General features: G+C 32.0%; 1 protein-coding gene across 1 annotated transcript; it reads right to left on the reverse strand.

Moving 5' to 3' along the window:
* Positions 1-812: 812 nt before the first annotated feature.
* LOC143055861 (uncharacterized) lies at positions 813-25,013 on the reverse strand. Its single transcript, XM_076228913.1, has 5 exons — positions 25,000-25,013; positions 23,147-23,296; positions 19,853-19,979; positions 8,971-9,159; positions 813-1,349 (listed from the first exon to the last, which is right to left on the reverse strand). The coding sequence occupies exons 2-5, from the start codon at positions 23,293-23,295 to the stop codon at positions 1,134-1,136; spliced, it is 681 nt and encodes a 226-aa protein (XP_076085028.1). The 5' UTR covers position 23,296; positions 25,000-25,013; the 3' UTR covers positions 813-1,133.
* Positions 25,014-25,446: the final 433 nt, after the last annotated feature.

Here is a 25,446-nt window from a genome sequence, read left to right on the forward strand (position 1 = left end):
TACCGTTAATGTTATTAGTACTATAAAACCAAGTTTAATCCATTATTTTCTACATTTGAGAATGCCTGTACCAAGTCAGGACTATGATAGTTGTCCCTTTGTTTGATGTTTTTTTATCATTAGATTTTGCCATTGGATTAGGGAACTCCTGTGTTGAATTTTCCTCAGAGTTCACCATTTTTGTTATATAACTTTTTCCAATAAAGTTATTGAATTGTTCATAATTACACATTTCACCTACCAAAAAGCTACAATTTTGTCCAAGCAATCACTAAACCATGAAAATTAGGTAAAGGAAAATAGGCATATATAACAGATGTCGTTTGTTGATGTGTTGATATTTGTTTTTTGTTCATTTTATTGTACATAAATTAGGCCTTTAGATTTCTCATCCGAATTGCCTTATATTTGTCATTTGGGCCTTTTACAGCTGACTATGCAGTATGGAATTTCCTCATTATTGAAGGCCATACAGTGACCTATAGTTGTTAATTTCTGTGCCATTTAGTCTCTTGTGAAGAGTTGTCTCATTGGCAATCATACCACACCTTCTTATTTTTATTAACTTCATAACATAACGCATCAGTATACAAGTTATTAAGCATCCAGGTTTTTCTATCTTCTGAAATATGAACCTTAAAGAGAGTTTAAGTCACTAATGCTGATAAATAATTCCAGTGTCTCCCATTTTGCAACTTTCATCAGAGGCCAGACTAAAAAGACAATAACTAAATTTTCTATACATATCTTTAATAAACAGTTATATTTTTTTTTAAATTTCAAATATATTTCTTTGCTTTGAAATGTTCATAAGAAATGTTCTATAAAATAAAAAGAAATCCTTCTCTCCAGGACAAAAAGTATATTCAGAATGCAGGCTTTTAAAGTGATCCTTTTGTAAAAGTTAAAAGCATTTCATCTCCTTTTAATTAAGACTTATTTAAAAGTTCGTTAAAGCTGATGTTATCCCTTTCCATGCATTCAACTGTTACAGCTAAGAAATGACTCTTCATGACTTCTACATGTCAAAAATCTCAGGCAAGGTACAGACAGTCATGTAATCCATGTAATCCCTTTATGAATTTGACATACTTGCCAAAATCTCAGTCAATGTATAGACAACCATGTGACTATCATGTGATTTGATGTTGATAACATGCTAACCGTAGTAATGGCTCATACATTTCAGATCTGTCTGCTGCTTTCAATATGTTATACGGTCTAGTGTAGGATATAGAAGAGGTTTCAACAACATTATCATCACCAACAACTTTGTTAAGGTCTTCTCCCTCCAATTGTTTTATAGCATGTATGTGACTTTTTTTCATTTCAAGGGCAGTAAAAATAACCTACAAAAAAAATCATAGTCATATATAAAAATCACTCTAGTAGGTACACATGAAGTTAACTCTTTTCAATTTTCATATACTAACAAAGCCTTTTTAGGTAATCCTACTTGTATATTTTGAGTCTGGTAAAGAATTTGCATTCTGTGATAACTTTAAAATATTTGAATTATTGCCACCAGAAATATATCATAAGAATTGACAATACTAATTTTAGTACCTTTCCTACCAACATAGTCTCCCTTTCAACTCTTCCTGTTGACCTTTTGACAATATGACTGTGTCTATCAATCATTTTAAAAATGCTATTTCAAATTCAAGCCATAATCTTAGTGTTATGATATTTTTTTACGAGATTTTGCAAATTATTTTTTCATTTAAGATATTGTGCATTTAAAAGTCATCATCTGATACAGACTTGTCATGACACCCTATATTGGAATGCATCCCTTTTGTGATGCATACTCAACAGTTTAGAAAAAAACACTAAACAATAAAGAAATAATGGTAGAAGAGTTAAAAGAGGGATAAGAACAGGTGCTATGATCTAAAGAGGTACAGTGTAACCTTCATAATCAGACACCTGTGTATTCCAACTTCTTGCTTTGATCTACACATTAATTTTCATGGTCCTAAAATATGCCTATACTTGCAGGAAAAAAAATGACACCCTGCTTAGTCTGACATTTTTTTCTGTTCCTCCAGTGTATTAGATAACACAGGTAAGACTGTATATGTCAAATCATGACTTATGACTGGTTTTTGGAAATTCTCTCTTGAATCATCTCACATTTATTAGAAATGCAGGTTTACGTTTGGGAACAGTTTTTGTTTATATCGCAGAGGAAAGGTTAGAAATTGAATTCACTTCAAAACATTTTACATTCACACAGCTGAAAATCTTGTTGCCTTGGTTGACTGGACGAGTGTTAAGTTTAGTCCTTGCTTCAGTAGCAATTACTCCATGTCAATGTAACACAATATGATATTCTGATAAAAATGTTACATAATATTCTGACTTTGAAATAGATTGCATTTATAGTTGTTTATTACCATCAACAAAGATGTCCAAGGGAGATGTAAGTCTCCTTTAATTCCTTCATATTGTAACGTTCCGGGGTTTTCTGTCAGGATGTACACCCGTAATTACTTTTGTGGGCCTCTGGTGAAGGAAGTAATAATAAAGATCATAATGGAAGTTCATTAATTGTATTATTTCTATTTAAACAATATATCAAATACAGCGGTTCAAGAAACAAAATACGTTAATAATTATATACAATAAGTAATACGGCAAGGTGCATTACTTGCACTAAGATTAATAAAACAATTGCTCGGTGCAAGAAAATCTACTTGGTGCACGGCATTCAAATACTCAGCTAACTCGGTGCAGCAATTCTACTTGGTGCACTGCATTCAACTTGAATACTCAGCATACTCGGTGCATGTAAATCTACTTGGTGCACTGCATCTAAAAACTCTCACCAAGCAACTTTACTTGGTGCTGCAAATCTACTTGGTGCACTGCATTACTTGGTGCAGGAATCTACTTGGTGCACTGCATTTAAATACTTTCACCAAGCTTAAGAGAGACTGCTAACTGCATGGAGGTTGTTGGAGAGAATCTCAACGTAGGAACATGCGTTCCTTATTTTATACCATGTGTGACGTAATACACAAGTTCTTCATAAACAAGAACACGTAACGTTACATTTGGCGCGCTATACTGAAACTAAGTATAAACAAATACAAAATGAACAATTACACATAGAAATAACGTCGATATATAGATTTAAAGAAGTCAGTATATAATATAAGGTCAAAGTAAGCTATATCTTCTGTAAAATACGAATCATAACACAACAACGGACATCTGCGTGTATCAAGTGTGGAACGGAGAACACGGTAAAAACTATGTTAGCTTTCAAATCACCGGGGCGTAACACTACCCCCTACCTTATAGAAAAAGGATTTGTCCTCAAATATGAGAGTATGTATGTCCTGCAGATGTCATTTCATAATGTAATATAAAATAAACACAAAAAGTCTCGCTTCGTAAGTCTCTTGGTGTAAGATAAAACAATAATGTTTAGTAAGAAACACTTCATAGAAATAGAAACATAATAATCCATCATTCAACCATGCAGGTATTTCCACTCTTCAGACCGTCTTCCTCTTCCTGTTCATTGTCTTCTGTAAAATGTTTAGTATGATTCGATAACATATATCCCTCTTGTGGTGAGATAAAAAGTTCTTTGTTGATATCAAAGTTCAATAAAATATTAAATCTGTACAAATGTCTGTATGGGTATTCAATGAATGGTTGACTCGCCGCTTCAAGTCTAGTAAAAATCAGTTCATATACAATTCTTCTTGTGTTGACACAAACATATATACTTATGTCCAGTCGCTGATATTACAATTCGATATCCAAATAAGCAATAGTATTCCACAGACAATATACCAGTCACAGGACCATACTAAAAATCCCCAATACTCCACAGATATTCTCATCACAGGACATACGGGTAACACCCTTAAAATATATAAGTCTTCCACAGACATTCTTTCGTCACAGGAACCGACTTCAAAAACAACATAAGCAACAGCATACCACAGACAATATACCAGTCACAGGACTATACTGCTCTTAAAATATGGTATTTCACAGATACTCGATCACAGAATATACACATACAAAATCACCGGTACTCCACAGATATTCATCACAGGACGTACAAGTAAAACCCTTAACATATATAAGTTTTTCCACAGACATTTTCTGTCACAGGATTACTTACAAAATACAACAGCAAACCATTCTTCTAATTCATGATAACATGAATATATATCAGCGACAGCATTACTAACAAACCATTCATTGACTTGTATTTAGTCCATGTAACTTACATCCGATACAATAGCATAAACTTTTGTCCGGTTCCATGGCTTCATTTTTACTCATGGAGTGTGAGTTATGCTATTATTTCCGCATCGGGTATAATTACACAGATATTTAATTATTTCAGCATGTGTTATTACCATTATTATGTAGTAGTAGTTTAGATCACTACTAGTTCTCGCTAATTTTAATTCAACAGCATTATATCAACGACAGGAAGACACCAGCAACTAAATTGAACGATTCAACAAGCTCTTTTTTCTACTTTTCAGCATACTTCTGCATTACATTCAAGAATTAACATTTTAAACAGTTTTAAACATAATAAATAAAACAAATAAAACGAAAACAATATTTATAACTTTATAAGTTATTCTCTATAAGGACAATCTTTTCTAACATGGCCTTTTTCACCACAGCGAAAGCATTTATTCTTTGACTCAATGAAAATTCCAGCGACAGCATTATTTAAGGTATGATACCTTATTCTATCTGCTTGGTTAAAAGCATCATATCTTATAGCTAAAATTTCAGCTTCGTTGATATTTTTAGGCCTTGCTTCTCTTATTCTAAGACGCATTTCAGGGTCATTTAATGAATCTATAAACCGATCCAAAGCCAGTATATCAGTCACAGAGGAAGGGGCACCAGGATAAGCACAGCGAGTCATTTTTTTAATATCTTGACTGAGGGCAGATAGAGATTCATTATCTTTTCTTACTCTAGTCTGTAACTGAGCTCTGAATATCTCAGACCTATGAACTGAACCAAATCTATTATGAAGGGCATCAACTAGGCTATCAAAATCTCGCCTTTTAAACTCGTTTAATTCATTTAAAATGGCTCTAGCACCACCTTTCAAACTGCTAGCCAGACATAGTGACATTGTACTATAGTCCCAACCATTAACTTCAGCTAAAATTTGAAACTGGCTGAGATATTCTTCAATATCATCAATACCATCATAGGGTTGCGGCTTCATATTTACTTTGTGTTTTTGTGTAACACCAGCATGATATAAACTAGGATGAGATTGCATACCCCTTGTATTTTGACTATTACTAGTATTGTAATTTTGATAACTGCATGTTTCAGATATTGAAGGTATACATGTTGTATTCTGTGGCAGTTTTTGTTCTTGTACTGCATGTGTTTTTATAATTTGAGCTTCCGAAGCAATTATTTCTGATCTTTCAGATTGAATTTGGTCAGATTTGGACCTTTGTTTCTTAAATTCTTCTCTTAAATTAAATATTTGTTCTTCGAAATGATTTTTCACCTGCATGATTTGATTTTGAATTTTTTCTTCCATCATAGACAGATTTGCTGCATTTTGTTGTGTTACCATATTAAATGTATCTCTTATTTGATTTGTAAGTGATTCAAATATGTCTCCTACTGCAGGTGAAATAGCTGGTAAACTATTAGATAGATTGTCTGTTTGGGTAGACTCATAAGAACTCTGCGAACTTGTTCTCATTTCATGTGTATTATTCACCACTGTATCATCACTAGCAATTGATAATCTATCTGTTGGATAAAATTGAATTAAATCTGACTGCAAAGAATCATCCATTTTAAAATGATTTTATTTTTCAAACTTCACCAGATAATTTTTTTAATTTTTTAAATTATTTACCTTTGTGGGCCTCCGGTGAAGGAATTAATAATAAAGATCATAATGGAAGTTCATAAATTGTATTATTATTATCAATATAAATTCAGCATAAGTAATTCATGATCACAGAAGATACAGTGGTTCATAAAACACATGAATAGAGTTATAAACAAAGATACATTTTATTCTTAACTGCAATACAATTTAGTCGGTGCAGAATCTAGTCGGTGCTAGAAATTAGTCGGTGCAGAATCTAGTCGTTGCTAGAAATTTAGTTGGTGCACACCGAGCAAATAATTTTAGATACTGCTTGGTGCAGGTTATATATTGTTAACCTCATAATTTTAGAAGGATCATAAAATATTATTATTTAAATAACTAGAAGCTTTTTATATTAAGAAAAATACTTTTCACCAAGTAATTCCACTTGGTGCAGCACCGAGCAAATCTGCTTGGTGCTAGCCAAAAATTATGTCAACACCGAGTACTCTACTTGGTGCACTACGGCAGACGCAGGTTTTAATAAATTCTCCGAACAGTGAATTAAATTCTCTTTACAAATAAAAATAAACAATTACCAATCTCGGTTTGAATCTTAAGTGATTTTGTGTCATTTTACTGCATGAAATAACTGGTAAACTATTAGATAGATTGTCTGTTTGGGTAGACTCATAAGAACTCTGCGAACTTGTTCTCATTTCATGTGTATTATTCACCACTGTATCATCACTAGCAATTGATAATCTATCTGTTGGATAAAATTGAATTAAATCTGACTGCAAAGAATCATCCATTTTAAAATGATTTTATTTTTCAAACTTCACCAGATAATTTTTTTTATGAATAAAAATTTAAAATCCCACTTCTGACACCAGTGTAACGTTCCGGGGTTTTCTGTCAGGATGTACACCCGTAATTACTTTTGTGGGCCTCTGGTGAAGGAAGTAATAATAAAGATCATAATGGAAGTTCATTAATTGTATTATTTCTATTTAAACAATATATCAAATACAGCGGTTCAAGAAACAAAATACGTTAATAATTATATACAATAAGTAATACGGCAAGGTGCATTACTTGCACTAAGATTAATAAAACAATTGCTCGGTGCAAGAAAATCTACTTGGTGCACGGCATTCAAATACTCAGCTAACTCGGTGCAGCAATTCTACTTGGTGCACTGCATTCAACTTGAATACTCAGCATACTCGGTGCATGTAAATCTACTTGGTGCACTGCATCTAAAAACTCTCACCAAGCAACTTTACTTGGTGCTGCAAATCTACTTGGTGCACTGCATTACTTGGTGCAGGAATCTACTTGGTGCACTGCATTTAAATACTTTCACCAAGCTTAAGAGAGACTGCTAACTGCATGGAGGTTGTTGGAGAGAATCTCAACGTAGGAACATGCGTTCCTTATTTTATACCATGTGTGACGTAATACACAAGTTCTTCATAAACAAGAACACGTAACGTTACATTTGGCGCGCTATACTGAAACTAAGTATAAACAAATACAAAATGAACAATTACACATAGAAATAACGTCGATATATAGATTTAAAGAAGTCAGTATATAATATAAGGTCAAAGTAAGCTATATCTTCTGTAAAATACGAATCATAACACAACAACGCACATCTGCGTGTATCAAGTGTGGAACGGAGAACACGGTAAAAACTATGTTAGCTTTCAAATCACCGGGGCGTAACACTATGGACAAAAATAGGAAGGAAAATTTTTCTTCGGAAAAAATTTGTAAGGGTTCCGCAGAACCCAGTGTCTTGCCTACTTTTGGTGAAAATCGCAGGCTCAACAAAAATGAGGAAAAAAATCAATTAAAAAAATCCTCTTGCTACTATCTTATGATTGTAAGAAGAGTTCTGTTTAAGTTTGGTAAAATTCCAGGATAGCTTATGAATCTAATAAATGTTTTAAAAACTTTAACTGCAGACTGTATGTAATGTTAACTGGAAGAAAAACTAAGTCCATTTATAAGTAAAATACAGATACACAGGTACAAAATATTAACAAAATTTCCTCCTAGATACTAGCTTTTGATCATATCATAAACAAGCTTCTGTCCAAGTTTGGTACAAACCCAGGATAATTTAAGAAAGTTATTAAATTTTTAAAAAATTTGTCCACAGAGTGAATGTGTTGTTTCCTTGCAGAATCCATTTTAAAAGTCCATTTAAAAGTAAAATAGGGAAAAAATTGATTTATTTTTTTACAAAATTAACTGCTGTTTACTATCTTTTACTCATAAACAAGCTTCTGTCCAAGTTTGGTATAAACCCAGGATAGTTTAAGAAAGTTATTAAAATTTTAAAAACTTTAACCACAGAGTGAATGTAATGTTTCCCATTTATAAGTAAAATATGGAAAAAATGGAATTTTATTTTTACAAAATTTACTTCTCAATACTATCTTATGATCATAAACAAGCTTCTGTCCAAGTTTAGTAGAAAGCCAGTACAGTTTAAGAAAGTTATTAAAATTTCAAAAACTTTAACCATAGAGTGAATATTTGTGGACGCCACCGCCGCCCCTGCACCGACGGAATGTATGTTCGGTTAGTCTCACTTTTTCGACTAAAGTCGAAGGCTCAACAAAAACAGACAGGACAGATAAACTGATGACCCAAACAGAAAGAGAGAAAAAGGAAAGACACACAGCACTGAAATCATAAATTTGCATTCTATGATAGAAAGAATTTATACAAATCCTTATAAATTCTGGTGTAAGCTAAAATAAATTTATTTTTAGTCTAACATGCAACTTATTTACATTTTGTCCTGTGATTATTTCAATATGTCTCCAAATACTGTGTAATATTTGTAAATTCTTGTGGGCCCCTATTTTTGCAGTTTGAGGAAATGTTTTATTTAAATTGATATTTGATTAATGTACTCGGTTTAGTCAAAGTATGCTACAAGCCAATAAAAAATATACAACTTTGAAGATTTAAAATTTGGGGTTTACCTATAATCATAGATGTAGTATTACATCTATGCTATAATCTTGAAATCCACAAAAATTGGGATCTCAACAATAAAATGGGTCAACAGTAATTTATGTACACTTCAGTTTTATCATTACCTGTGTACCAACACATATTGCTCCAAAAACAAAACTTCTTCCATCTTCTTCATCTCCTGTTTTCTCAAAACATGAATCTTGTATTTCAAGCAACAGATTGGCTCCATGTTGTCCAATTATATCATATGGATTAAGATCTTCTATCTTAAAGTCATGAGCACTTGGTAATGTAACTTTTCTTTGTTTTACCTAAAACATATGAACCATTATTGTTTATTATATTTAAATTATATTGTTAAACTTGAAATATATAAAGCAACCTTTTAGTCAATATAGGAAAAATGTAGCTTTTCTACATTGGCTAGAGGTATAGGGGGAGGGTTGAGATCTCATAAACATGTTTAACCCGCCGCATTTTTGCACATGTCCCAAGTCAGGAGCCTCTGGCCTTTGTTAGTCTTGTATTATTTAAATTTTAGTTTCTTGTGTACAATTTGGAGTTTAGTATGGCGTTCATTATCACTGAACTAGTATATATTTGTTTAGGGGCCAGCTGTAGGACGCCTACATTGAAAACCTGTTGGTGACCTTTTGCTTTTGTTTTTTCTATGGATGGGTTGTTGTCTCTTTGACACATTCCCCATTTCCATTCTCAATTTTATTGCATATTAATGCTTTATGATTTAATTTGTTATACTCTTTGCTTTGTTTTTAAAAGTTAAGGTTAAGAACATAAACAGTATACATTTCTTCAGTGGGGCGCCAGTATGTATTTTTCCTCAAGTGGTTCAGGTTGTAACTCTGTGTTACACAGGTGCTTGGAGAAAGGGGTAACATAATAAGAGAAGAACAAAACAATCTAATGATTAAACACATTTTTTAGAGTTTGTTATATATTTCTTTTGTTTTAGTGGTGTGAGTTTAATAAAATTATGCAAGTTGTAATAATTAGTGAGAGTGTTTGAGTGGTGTAAGTTGGCCGTACTGACTCACGAGTAACTCCAAGTCTGAGTTGTCATCAATTCAAGACAAATTGAATACAAATCATTTTCGCCTGCTTGCAAAACATAGACTGTAAGGAATCAGCTATAAAACTTTATTTTTAATTAATTAAGCTATGCTAATCAAAGCAATTACTGTAACAAACCCAGGGTTACTATAAAACTGTTTAACTCATCATTCAGGAGGAGTGGAATCAACGGCATTGTGGAGAAACAGATTTGTAATAAACATAACAATGATATTTATTTTAGTAGTATTTTGACTTCTTCTTTCAATATAATAAACATCAAATACACATTCATCATTCAACATTCAACAGATAAAGCAATACATCGGGTGGTCAATATAAAAGGTAGTTGACGGTTCAAGAGATTGATTCAGAATGACATGTTGTTCTACAGGCTCCTATTTATGTGTTTTGGCACTTACTATGACGTTAGAGTAAACATCTAATCGTCCAATCAAAAGCAACGTTTCTTACGTCTTTTGGCTTGAAACGTTCAAGAGGACAATCAGATTTCGTTATTATTAAATAAATACTCATTATTGGCTTGTCCTCATTTTGTCCTTCTTGTCCGAATTATTTTTAAAAGCAAATAAAACCAAAAGGACATTTTTATATAATACTATAATGAAACGGACAGTAAATTCCTTTCTCACTACGGCGTATGAACTTATGTGTAATTTACCTAACCTTACGCATTAGATATAATGCTTAAATGAGATCAATGAAAACCCTGTTCTATCATAAATAAAGACACTGTTAATGAAAAGGGAGGCACAAACATAATAAATACGCAATTTATCCGCATTGATAAAGTGTTAACTTAAACAAATAATGATATTGAGATCGCAAAGTGAAAGTACAGAAAGGTGTCATGGCAGATGTAAACAAGTTGAATCTCACGACGATATTTGTCAAAATAAATCACTATATGACGGGATAATCCAAGTATTTCATAGGTAAACATTACCAAGATATACATATAAAACTGACCCTTATCGATTGCAAAGTACAAATAGTTTAAATCATGAGTATGAAAGTCAATGCATTTATCAGTGTTTGTGCACACCCGAGAAGTTGACCACCCGGCAATATTCAAATAGATATATGTAATATACAATAAATAATAGGTTAAATAATAACAATTATCAGTCCAGATTTGTCACAATTTCCCCCACCCAAGTCTTAAAATACTCCTGTATTTTCTGGAGGTAACAGTATACCAGTACTTTTATTCTTCACTTATAGTCTCTATGTTCTTCAATCTTTAATGGAATATATTCACACAGTTTAATTATATCATCCACACTTCTGTGTCTTCAGGGAAATCATCTTTCTGTCATCTGTAGATAATTTTCACTATTACACTCATAGCAATTTCTGATAAGACATCGGACACATTTTAAAAACCATAGAGAAACACTAGAGCCATTCACGAATTTCTTCAACTTATTTACAAAACACTGTATCACTTTCACAAAAATAAAATATACCATGACAATTGTCACTTCAAATAATAACTTCTGTTGACTCTGCAACTTTATAAACTACTTTGGAAATATCACAATAAACTTCCAATTTTCACCAAATTTTCTAGAAAACTCCCTCTTTTCAACCAACTCTGGGGTGATCAGTCCCTTTAGGCAAATCTGGGCTACGTTTCTAGAAAGTATCACATAACTACTGAATGCATTCACAACACTTCACCAATACTTCTTCATAAACACTATATCTCAACACATGAATAATTTTATTCATAAAATAAAAAATAACAAATGATACACATTTAAACACATAAGCACAATAAATTTCTAATGGCATCTGTTCTCTTCTTTGGTTTTAACTTACTTTACTTCTTGCTAGATTATGAGACACTTTCTTTTGTCACTTTAAACTGTTTCCATTATATTCTGCGAGTCTATCTATGTGAAATACTTTTCCTGCTTTCTTTGTCACTTCAATATTCCGTAATTTATTGGTACTGCACGAATTTAAATAATAAATCTTTTTCGAAAATTTGATCAAGGTAATATCACAAATAATCACATTATTTTCATAAAACATATTATGCCAGAGTTCTCTTATGTTTGTCCATAAACTGAACCATGCATATAAAATCCATTGTCGGTTATATTTCCTAGTCCCCCTATTTGACCTATTCTGCTATTAACAATTTGAGTCTGAATTTCTTTTCCAACATGTTTAAAATTATTTAACAAGTCCCGAGGCCCTTCTGTAACCGTCAACTCCCGACCTATTGAATCAACGGATGGTCGTTTCCCTGAACTGGTTCCAAAGTTGTATTTGGTCTGAAATTTCTGAAATTATGGGAATTTGGTGGTTTATTTTCCCTAAATTTTGGACCAGTGTACATAGAACATTGTCTATAAAAATGATCAGGAGAGTCACAAATGAAGCAGGTTCTTTGATTCTGTGTATTTCTCCCATTTTGATAATTTTTCTGTCCAAATCTAAAGTTTGATCGGTTTCCCTTATTCTGAGTCTGATTTTCTAACTTGTCAATCCTACTTATAAGCATTTGAATGGTTTTGTCATTATTTGGCTGTTGGGAAATTAATCTGACATTTTGGTCACCATTATTTTGCCATTCCATATCTAATTTATTTTCAATACAATTTTCATAAGAAACTGAGCGGACACTAGTTTTCTTCTTATCACTTGACTCCCCTAACAGAGCCTCATATCTTTCAATTATATCCACAGCGTCACCGACCGTTTTACATTCTCGATCTACACATCGACATTTCATTTCTAAAGGAATTGACTTATATAATTGATTGAGTGCCAAAACTTCTTGTGCCATTGAATTTAAATTACAATAAGCTTTTTGTACCATCTGGCGGAGGTCATCACCGAGAGCAGCAACTGTTTCACTGGAATTTCGCGTTCTCATTTCAAAACGTGATAACCATCGGTTTTGTTGACGTGCACTTCCAAATCTTTCTTCTAAGCGTCGCACAAGTATACCATAAGGTCGGCGTTCATGAGAAGGAAGGTTCATATAAAAAGTTCGCGCAGGGCCCTTTAAACTTGCAGCAAGTGTTAATACTCTATCCTCCATGCTCCATCTGCCTAGTTCTGCACAATCTTGAAAATGCGAATAATATTCTTCCCAGTCATCTGATCCACTATAAGCATCTGGACGAATTGTAGCAGGATGTCCAGCAATCGGCAACTGTTCACGGCAAAATCGTGGTGCATTTCCCCATTTTCGTTCATGACCGCTATTATTTTCAAAATACGAAACACCTGGTTCACCTTCAAAATTCCGTTCCGTCTCAACTGTATTTCTCTGTCTAACCATATTGTCTCGTACGTTGTCATTGAATTCGCTTTCCATATCACCTTGACCTTGTTTTACCATTGTATTTAATGCAGAGTCTTCATTATTTTTCTCGACCGTTTCACGTTTATCCATATTAAACTCGATTTCTGAATCAGATTCGTCAGACATTGAAAATTATTACCAGTTCACTAAATGCGTTGAAAAAAATAAGATTCTTATTCAAATTTAAAAATCACAGGCAAGGTATTCGATCACTGGATGACAATTATTTTTGTCATCCCACTTCTGACACCAAACTGTAACAAACCCAGGGTTACTATAAAACTGTTTAACTCATCATTCAGGAGGAGTGGAATCAACGGCATTGTGGAGAAACAGATTTGTAATAAACATAACAATGATATTTATTTTAGTAGTATTTTGACTTCTTCTTTCAATATAATAAACATCAAATACACATTCATCATTCAACATTCAACAGATAAAGCAATACATCGGGTGGTCAATATAAAAGGTAGTTGACGGTTCAAGAGATTGATTCAGAATGACATGTTGTTCTACAGGCTCCTATTTATGTGTTTTGGCACTTACTATGACGTTAGAGTAAACATCTAATCGTCCAATCAAAAGCAACGTTTCTTACGTCTTTTGGCTTGAAACGTTCAAGAGGACAATCAGATTTCGTTATTATTAAATAAATACTCATTATTGGCTTGTCCTCATTTTGTCCTTCTTGTCCGAATTATTTTTAAAAGCAAATAAAACCAAAAGGACATTTTTATATAATACTATAATGAAACGGACAGTAAATTCCTTTCTCACTACGGCGTATGAACTTATGTGTAATTTACCTAACCTTACGCATTAGATATAATGCTTAAATGAGATCAATGAAAACCCTGTTCTATCATAAATAAAGACACTGTTAATGAAAAGGGAGGCACAAACATAATAAATACGCAATTTATCCGCATTGATAAAGTGTTAACTTAAACAAATAATGATATTGAGATCGCAAAGTGAAAGTACAGAAAGGTGTCATGGCAGATGTAAACAAGTTGAATCTCACGACGATATTTGTCAAAATAAATCACTATATGACGGGATAATCCAAGTATTTCATAGGTAAACATTACCAAGATATACATATAAAACTGACCCTTATCGATTGCAAAGTACAAATAGTTTAAATCATGAGTATGAAAGTCAATGCATTTATCAGTGTTTGTGCACACCCGAGAAGTTGACCACCCGGCAATATTCAAATAGATATATGTAATATACAATAAATAATAGGTTAAATAATAACAATTATCAGTCCAGATTTGTCACATTACAATGAACTATATGAAGTTATAAAGTACATTACCATATGATTACATACCCTTTTTATCTATTATTATATAATACTTCAGGCGATCATTAGCTGGGAAACAAACAGGCTAAAAAAATCTGGTCTACAAATTTTATATCTATATATAGTATATAGATGTACAAGAAACCACATCAACCAATAATACCATAATCCTACCGAAAAAATAGATAACATTTACAAGAAACCACATCAACCCAATTGATGATACCCTTATCCTCCTGAACAGAGAGAAACGCCCGGATGTTGCTACGGATAGCTGCTGTTTTTTTGGCTCTTGCGAAAATGAGATTTAACTGTGATTACTGCCCAAGTTAGAAATTGAAATTTGTCCGAAAAATTCGTAGTAAGTAATTCTGCATGTTACTAAATTAGTTTTGCTGAAAAATACGTTCAAAATACAAATTTGAGAGATAAAGGAAAACGGAACTTTGTTACTTTTATTTTGTAACCAAGACTTTAACGTCACTATAAGAAATCTGCATTGTTGGGGTATTGTTCTTCACTAACTACAAGATGGCGTCGTAACAACGTTACCAAAAACGATTGAAAATGGATCCAAATGATACAAAACTCTTATTAGAAGAAACTAGTAAAAACACGTTGGAGGCAAACATAGAACCAAAAACTTTGGAGGTTCTGAATAAGATTTTAAATACTTTGCTATCAATGAACACCAGAATAGCAAAAATCGAAACAGAGGTCGAAAAAATTGAAGATGTTAAACAACAGTTATCATCGGTTGTCCAACGTATGGATCATGTAGAAAATAATATTGCCGATTTACAGCAACATAACAAAGAAATGGAAAACAGCTTTGAAGGCATGGGTCAAGTCGTTGAAAAAGCACTGGAAAAATGTGAACTAAATAGAAATGATATTGAAAAGATTGAGGAAACCACAATGCAGGAAAAATCAATCATCAAGGAACTGCAGGAAACCGTCCTAGACTTGAAATGCCGTAGCATGAAAAACAATTTGGTATTCAACGGTCTAACGTATCATCCATCTGAGGACTGTGAGGCAAAGTTACAAGATTTCATTAATAGACAATTAGGAATCGAATACATGGTTACATTAGGAAATGTTCACAGATTCGGTAAATATGGTAGAAACGGAGCACGCCCAATTGTTGCAAGATTCGTTTATAGAAAGGAATTGGAACATGTGCTGAAACAAGCCTATCGTCTTAAAAATACAAACTTCGGTATCAACGAGCAATTCCCGCCGGAGATAGAGATAAGGCGCCGAAAACTGTATCCGATATTTAAAAAGGAAAAAAGTTTAGGGAAACAAGCAAGGCTTGTTCGCGACAAACTATATATAAATGGTCAGTTGTTCAATCCCGAAAACATCAATATCAATCCAGCAAATAATGACAGAGAAATTATCAATCAACGAACTCCTAGTACGCCACAACATAGAGAAGCAGCAAACAGTCCACCCATACCACCACGATCAAAAAGAACCCGTACTGAATCGGATACTGCCGAAAAATCAAGATAGGACATTGGCAACGCTTTAGATAACAATACTGAGCGAATTGATAAACTTAAAATAACTCATCTTAATGTGTGTGGTATAAAATCAAAATTACTGAACCCTGATTTTCACCAGCTTATTACAAAGTATGATATCTTAGTGTTTTCAGAAACTAAATTGGATAACCTTGATGTGCTGGAATTACCCAGAGAGTATGATTACTTTGCAAAAAACAGAAGGAAATTTAAAAACAAATCAGGAGGTATCCTTATTATTTTCAAAAAAAATCTCAAACAATATTTACGGTTTTTAAAGTCGGATTCTGAATTTGTTCAATGGATTGAAATTTCAAACCAAATATCCTCCCTTGATCAACATACTCTATTTGGTTGTACTTATGTTCCACCTGAGTTCTCAAAATATTCATCTGATGAATCATTCATTGAAATTGAAGAAGAATTGTTAATATTTTCTCAAGGTATCAAAAATATTGTGATTGTAGGGGATTTCAATGCTAGAACTTCTTCTTTGAAGGATTATGTTGATGATGATATAAATTTACAAGAAATACTACAAATTGAAGAAGATATCATTAATGATAATACTTCGAGTTATTCTATACTAAAAGAAAATAATATTTTACAAAGATTTAATAAAGATACAGGTCGTGTAAACAAATATGGAACAAAATTATTGGATTTTTGTAAAAGATGTAACCTATTTATAGCAAATGGTCGTCTTTTTTCAGACAATGGTATTGGCCATACAACATGTAAAGATGCTAGCATGGTAGACTATCTGTTACTTTCACCTAATAGTTTTAATATAACTACAGATTTTGACATAATTGATTTTAACCCAATGTTTTCTGATGTTCATAATAGAGTCCATTTTACAATGAAAATAGATAACGATAATCATCAGAAAAACTTAACTTTTAATCAAAAGGTAGACCAACATGTTCGTTGGAGGTCAGATAAAACAAATGAATTTATTCAAGAAATAAATGATGATCCCAATAACTCATTGAATGAACTTAACATCATGTTGAATAAAATGAATGAAAACACACAGGTTAATGTCGATCAGATAAATAGTTTTATTGATAACCTTTGTAAATTCTTAGTAAATAGCGCCACTGACGCTTTTAGTGATAACAAAAATAATAGGTCTAAAAGGTCACCTAAATTAAATACAAAACCTTGGTTTAATAACGAGTGCAGAGAAAAAAGAAATGCATTTACGGGTTAAAAGTACATATAAGCATAAAAAATCTGCAGAGATCAAACAACTTTTAAGCACTTCTGCTAAAGATTATAAGAAAACACTAAATCAAAATTTTGGTAAGTATCAAGAAAAATGTGCCGCTGAGCTTAGATCCCACTCGAAATCTGACACAAAAGCCTTTTGGAGGACTCTTAAAAAATATTCCGGTCAAACTAAACAGAACCCTCCAATTCCTATTGACACATTTTACGAATATTTTAAAAAATTGAATCAATATGAACCCGATGCAGCTGATGATGCTATTGATATTGATTTTAACTCTATTTGTGATGATGCTTTGTATGATTCAATTTTGAACGATGAGATTACGGAAGCTGAAATAACTGATGCAATAAAAAATTTAAAGAATAACAAATCACCAGGATTAGATAATATTTTAAATGAGTATATAAAACATTCAACTCCAGCATTGGTACATATTTACTGTAAAATATTTAACATTGTTTTAGAAACCGGAATAATCCCAGAGCACTGGACTATTGGTATAATACGACCAGTTTTTAAAAACAAAGGAGATACCATGGATCCTGATAACTTCAGAGCAATAACATTAATAAGCTGTTTAGGAAAAGTCTTTACATCAATAATTAATTCTAGGTTAACCTTTTTTGCAAATGAAATTTCCTTAATTTCATACAACCAAGCTGGATTTCGAAAAGGTCACTCTACAACCGATAATTTATTTGTATTGCATGCCTTAATATCACTCTATCAATCTTTTGGAAAAAAACTATTTTGTACGTTTGTTGATTTTCGAAAGGCATTCGACACTGTATGGAGAAGTGGTCTGTGGAAAAAACTACAGAACAGTGGTATAAAAGGGAAAATATTTACTGTTATTTTTAATATGTATAACAATATTAAATCATGTGTAAAATACAACAACCAACAGTCAGAATATTTTCCCTGTCTAACTGGTGTAAGACAGGGGGAAAATCTATCTCCCTTTCTCTTTTCTATTTTTTTAAATGACTTAGAAAAATTCTTTATTGATTTAGGTGGATGTCCCCTTGAGATAGTTAAAGAAAAATGTCAAAATGAGTTAAATTCAATTATGAAACTGTTTGCCATACTGTACGCTGATGATACCGTCATTCTGGCGGATTCAGCAGAAAGTATGCAAAATGCACTAAATATTTTTCAGAACTACTGTGAATTATGGAAACTTGAAGTTAATGTTACAAAAACAAAAAGTATGGTATTTAGTAAAGGCAAAGTGCGAAGGAAATTTGAATTTAAATTACAAGGCAAAAATATAGAATTAGTCGATACCTACTCATATCTTGGGCTCATATTTAAATGTAATGGTACTTTCAATGAGGCGAAGAAAAAATTGGTTAATCAAGCACAAAAAGCATTATACAGCTTGTACAAAAGTATTAGAAATCAAGCCATCCCATTGGATTTACAGCTTAAAATGTTTGATGCCATGGTAGAGCCTATTCTTTTATATGGGTGTGAGATTTGGGGATACGAAAACCTGAAAATTTTAGAACAAATTCACTTAAATTTTTGTAAACGTATTCTAAGAGTAAGATCTTAAACGCCTAACTATATGGTATATGGAGAATTAGGCAGATTTCCATTAGAAATAAAAGTCAAAATAAGAATGACATCATTTTGGAGAAGGATAATGCATGGTGACAAATTAAGTAGTAATATGTATAGATTATTATTAAGTTTAATGCAAAATAGTGGTCAATCATTCAAATGGCTGAACTTTATAGAATTAATATTTAATGATACAGGACTAGGATATGTGTTTGTCAATCAAGATAGTGCTGACTACAAACATCTGATAAAACAGGTTTTACAAGACCAATATATACAAAAATGGCATCAAGATGTCCAATTATCTTCCCGAGGTGTATTTTATTCTAGTTATAAAAACTGTTTTGGATTTGAAAATTATCTAATAAAAATACCGGAAAATGCAAGAATCTGGATGACAAAATTAAGAACGTCTAATATAAAAATTCCCATTGAAACTGGGCGTTGGCACAATATTCCGGCGGAGGACAGAAAATGTCACATATGTAAAGAAAGTGTAGGAGACGAATTTCACTATCTTTTTATATGCAAGTCTCCTCAACTGGTTACTTTTAGAGAACAACATATCCCTAGTTATTATACGAAGCATCCAAGTAAACAGAAATTATCTGTAATGTTATCTTACTGTAATGTCAATTTATATAGACAGGTGGCATCTTTTATCAAAAAGCTGAATAACCTATTGTGATATGTATATTAATTTGTCTTATTTTTTTTATTTTTTTTTTATTGTTGTTTGTTTTTTTTGGTTTTTTTTAAAATTATATTGTTTTTTATTTTTTTTTTTTTTTAATGTTACCTTTGTATTATAAATCATGTTTACCATTGTATATATGTACCTCATGTTACACATTTATGTGTCTAAGCGTTGCTTTACAATAAAATCTTGAATCTTGAAATCTTGAACTATAGATTACATTTGTATCTTAATACATACCCCTCCTACCACCATCACAGTTTTCATGTTTAGTTCAGTTATCTCGTCAATACAACACCTTAATTCTGGGTGAGACGTTATTACAGACTTTCCAATCTTTATACTTTTATTTTTTGATTCTCCATCCCTGTGAAAATAAGATATTATTTTATTTCAAAAACCAAAAGACTTTTTACTTGTTTTAATAGACCACTTTTTGTCACCAGAAAAAACACGTCAATTATGTGTGCCTTTATGACTTCATTTACCAGAAAGAGGGGATCGCTTGTATCCCTGCACTATAAATGTTCATCAAGCATCTTAGTGATCATCATTGTGCAGGATAAATTCGAAATAATATTTGTTCTGTAGGTACTTAATCACAATTCTCTAATGACAGCAGTGCTGAGGGACAATTATGTGAATTCAATTTGCGGAATAATTCAAGCAATATAGCTTTATAGTTTTCCAACCTTTCAATATATCACTCAACATTGGAACGACGGATGACAGATTTTCGAAATCCTCTGGTTTTATCCATGTATTAACATTAAAACATTTTGCCCACTAACCCCTACTTTTCTTTTCATATATTTATTGCATATTATTTAAATACCTATATTTCAAAGTCTTATGAAATCCATGTTATTTTTTCTAGTTTTTTAAACAAAAAAGGTGACAATGTTAAGTGAAAGAAAAATCTAGAGAGAATTATTTCCCACCAAATTTTCAACGTCTTATATATATATATCGAAAACAAGCACACGGACCCTCCATTTTTTTCTGCTTTTTTAGTTTCTTTATTTATATACTTTTAATTTATAACAGTTTTTTTAAAAAGCTTGTTATTTTTCTGCAGAGTAGCGAACATCCTTAAACCAAAGTTTTTGACTGAAATGCATCAAACTCAAAAGTTGTCTATTACCAAATAATTTTTTACTAAGAACTGAATTTTTGTTTACCTTAAAAAAAATGCAGTTTTATATGTAGTGATTTTTAGACTGACAATAATATTTGTCTTTTTTAAGATTTTTTTTATAATGCCACAGATAAAGTCTGAAAAGATCTCCAGTCGTCCTAAAAATATCTGCTGGTTTTAGTGTAAAAGTAAAGGGCCAACCCATGGTAAAATCACGATAATTATTTCGATTCTAAAAGGACAAATATGGCAATTGTTTTGGATCCAAGCACTTAAGGTGGAGGCAAATAAATGCCTTTTCCATAAATAAACGTCATATTAAATTGGCATAAAACAGAGCAACCTTAATTAGTGACATGCTTAAACTATTTTATAATAACGTTTTTAGTTTTAAGTGAATTTAAATGATAATTTACTTATATGTCTTATATGTTAAAAACAAACTGGCTTATACCACATTTTAGCATCATTTGTTTCATTTCCTTGTTGTGATGATTTTCGGTTTCACAAGCGTGCATTTTCCCTTAAAATGCTTATATTCTAAAGTCATCATTCTATGAAGTCGTGTACCTCATTCATAAAAAACGCATATGACATGGGAGTATGATCTGAACAGCCCAAACAATATATTCATATTTTACCATGGGTGTGTACTCAAAGCATTTGAAGGGCGTCATGTTAGAACAATTGATATATAAAACATAAAATTCAGAATGGAAATGGGGAAAGTATAGGAGCTGAAAGAGCAGAAAACAGCTAAAAACCACAAATGAGTCTTTAACACAGAGAGAACATCCTGTCAAGCCTCTTTTTATCCGAACTACAGGTCTTTACACATAAAGAAAGTTAATTAAAAGTTTTATACAGTATATATTCAATAAAAGACTAGTATTTATATAATATGATATGGATGCTAAAATTAGCTCACTTTTTACAAACGGTCGTAGACTTTATAAGTAGAAAGATTATAATAGGTACCTGGTACACAGGTAAATCTTAGGCCCGAGAACACAGTTATTTCGTAGTGCATTTCTTTTAGACAATAAATTCAAATTAAAAAAATCGCACCTGCTGGTCCAAGGACACAGTTATCGTCCTTTGGTTTTCGTTGTCTACGAATATAGTCCCTAGTGTAAACAGTGTATAACTTGCATGTTTTATTTAATACACTTTCCCAATTTATTTCTTTATATTAAATGCATGAAATATTAAGTAGGGGGATGTACTTACATGTCAAAAAAATTTGAGTGCTGAAACTTTATGTTAAGTAGTGAACTGGTCCAGTTCTAAAAGGTCAAATTTTATCACGTCTGAAGCTGTCAAACTGAATTTTACACCCCCTTAACACAGAATTGTCAATATTTTGAGTTAGAGCTGGTAGAAGTTTCTATAATTTTGATATTATTTGTCTCACTGGTAGTACACTACACTGTAAAAACATTTTGGAGAAACAGCAGGCCCGAGAACACAGTTATTTCGTAGTGCATTTCTTTTAGACAATAAATTCAAATTAAAAAAATCGCACCTGCTCTTTCTCCAAAATGTTTTTACAGTGTAGTGTACTACCAGTGAGACAAATAATAACAAAATTATAGAAACTTCTACCAGCTCTAACTCAAAATATTGACAATTCTGTGTTAAGGGGGTGTAAAATTCAGTTTGACAGCTTCAGACGTGATAAAATTTGACCTTTTAGAACTGGACCAGTTCACTACTTAACATAAAGTTTCAGCACTCAAATTTTTTTGACATGTAAGTACATCCCCCTACTTAATATTTCATGCATTTAATATAAAGAAATAAATTGGGAAAGTGTATTAAATAAAACATGCAAGTTATACACTGTTTACACTAGGGACTATATTCGTAGACAACGAAAACCAAAGGACGATAACTGTGTCCTTGGACCTAAAGGAGTAGGCCAGTAAGACCCCTTTTTGGCCCTTAAATATAGCGTTTTTACAAAGTTGTTAAAATTGTTAACTTTCAGTTATTCATTGAAAAGGAATATACTTTTGTTACATAAATTGTAAATATGGGCTGTTTTTGAAAATACAATGGACAATGGACATGCATCAATATCAGTTTCTAGCATTATTATTTCATGCAAAAATACTGATATCTTCACAATTAAAACATTTGTGCTAATTTTAAGAAGGATTTGGTCTAAAATGGAAGTGGCTGCACTTGTGTTCATTCCTTATATTTAATATATGTTGTATTCATTGATAATACATAATATATATAAACATTGCTAGTGAAGACGTATGTGGCCACTTCCATTTAAGACAAAAATCATCTAAAAAGTGAAGTAAATTCTGACTTGTGTCTGTCAAAGCTTTGAATGCATGATACACCAGTACATGAAATATCTCCTTGTATTCAGTCATACTTACATTAAGTTCAATCCAAACATAACAAAAAAGTCCCTGAATAGCTGTCTGCATACCATATCATTTGAAGTTCCTTTCCGGTTTTCAAGCATAAAGTAGATTAATTTTTCACCAAATCCATAGATACCATTCCATTTAATAGCTTCAAACATACTGCAAGAAAAAGCACTCAAATTATTTCAGTAATATACTAATAGATAAGTTAACAGAACCAAGTTCTTAAATAAGTGTGTCTTAAAAATTAGTATTTATTAAACATATTAGGCCTAAAATAAAATATTGTTTGTTTCCCCAATCCCGACCGACCCTGCAAAATTGGTGCTACTCATAAAATTTTATTGTCAAAACTAAGTCAAATATTATTTTATTCATTTTTGATTTTCAGGCTTGCCGGATCGTCTGATAATGTTCAAGCTTTTTGGAAAAATAAAATTATTTCCCTACCTACCTACCATGCCTACCCACACCTGGCTTGGCAGGGTCGGGATTGGGAAAACAAACAATATCTTAATTTAGGCCTTAAAGATTATAGGGTTATTGCATGAATATTGGGGAATATTGTCCCGAGAAGAATTTTATATTGCACGAGCTTGCGAGTGCAATATATGTTCTACGAGGGACAATATCCCCCAATATTCATGCAATAACCCTTTTATTGTATAGCAATATAATATTTAAAAGTAAAAATTGGTTTAAACTAAGATCTTGTCGTTGTTGACGTCATGAATTTTGAAGATTTATTGCACTAGTGCAATATTATGATTTATTGCACGCTAACTTTTGGTTACTTTCTGTGGGAAATATTATATTGCTATGCAATAAAACTGTTTATTGGTCATGTTCGTATATATACAAAGCTTATTGGTATTTTTTATATATATGTGTTTTGTTTCGAGTAAAATAAAAGTAAATGAATAGCTTGGTAGGATTTAAATTAAATCAATGAAGATTGTAAACGAAAAAGTGAAAGATAATTATTTATAATACATGTACATGTACAAATGTACCTTGTGGTGGGTTTGCATGATTTTCATTTGGAAGTTTCTTTCTAAAGTTCTTTTACAAGTCTCAAATGACATAGTCTTTGATCATCATGACACTATTCATTATTAACAAGGAATTATTTGAATCTGGAATAATTTTGAATTCTAGAAAATTGATAAGAAATTGATACATGCATGTGTCATAGAAGTATAAGATGAAAACTGACCCAACTAAATAGGGTTAGCCATGCATGCATGGCTAATTTTACTTTCAGAATCATTTCAGTATGAACTAACTAACACCCCTTAGCCATTCACACATGGCTAACCCTATTTAGTAAGTTAGTTTTCATCATAAATGTCTCATCAAATTTCCAGAATTCAAAATTATTCAAGATTCAAATAATTCCTTGTTTATTCATTTTGTTAATAAATTCTAAAAAGAAAACTGTTTTACATTTAAAGAATCTCACATTATTTTAAAACAATTAAAATAATAACTTATTTTATATAAAAAGGAAGATGTGGTATGATTTCCACAACAGACCAAATGACACCGAAATTAACAACTTTAGGTCACCTTACTGCCTGCAACAATGGACAAAACCCATACTGCATAGTCAGCTATAAAAACACAAAACCTTTAAAAAGGGTGCCAATTTGTGTGGTGCGAAAGTGAAAGGGGGCGAACAAGAATCATGAATGGGAGCAAACCACATTTTGGGGGGAGAGACCCTGATTCATATGCATAATATGTGTGTCATGATGCACATGTGTCAGATCAAAAAGTCATGTCAAACAAGTCAAAAGATAAAAACTTCTGAAATATTCAACATGTTCTTAGACATGTTATAAAAGTGTAAATCTCATTACCCTCTTAGATAGTCTTCATCGGAAGCAAGTTAACTCGTACCAACGGAAACTCGTACCATGTTAACTCGTACCAAAAAAGTGAACTCGTACCAACGTAAAGTCGTACCACTGGGAAGTCGTACCATTAAAAATATATTAAAAAATACGAATGTTTTGTGGTGTTTTTTCTTACTAAAATTAATAATAAAAAAAAAGTTGAATTACTGTAATTTTATACTGGATTTTAATGAAAACTTGGCCAAAAATACGTTTTTTTTAGGTATCATTTACTTTCCTCTGAAGGTGTCACTACTCTTTATTAAAGCAATGCATATCTGACACATTAAATGAACATGACATTACTTGAAATGTTATAAGAAGTTGTCATATTTTGAAAACAATACATAGAAGTTATTAACGACCTTACTGGCTATTGCTAGGTCAGTAATCATAACCTTGTGCAAAATA

The sequence above is a fragment of the Mytilus galloprovincialis genome, chromosome 13, assembly GCF_965363235.1.
Source record: "Mytilus galloprovincialis chromosome 13, xbMytGall1.hap1.1, whole genome shotgun sequence".
Taxonomy (NCBI): Eukaryota; Metazoa; Mollusca; class Bivalvia; order Mytilida; family Mytilidae; genus Mytilus; species Mytilus galloprovincialis.

What these genes read in the sequence shown, in the direction of transcription:
- LOC143055861 (XM_076228913.1), bottom strand. Translation starts at nt 23,295, where the DNA reads ATGTTTGAAGCTATTAAATGGAATGGTATCTATGGATTTGGTGAAAAA. An exon ending in CTGTGATGGTGGTAGGAGGG is followed by an intron (nt 9,160 to 19,852) that starts GTATGTATTAAG and finishes CATATGTTTTAG; the next exon opens with GTAAAACAAAGAAAAGTTAC. An exon ending in CAATATGTGTTGGTACACAG is followed by an intron (nt 1,350 to 8,970) that starts GTAATGATAAAA and finishes TTTTTTTTGTAG; the next exon opens with GTTATTTTTACTGCCCTTGA.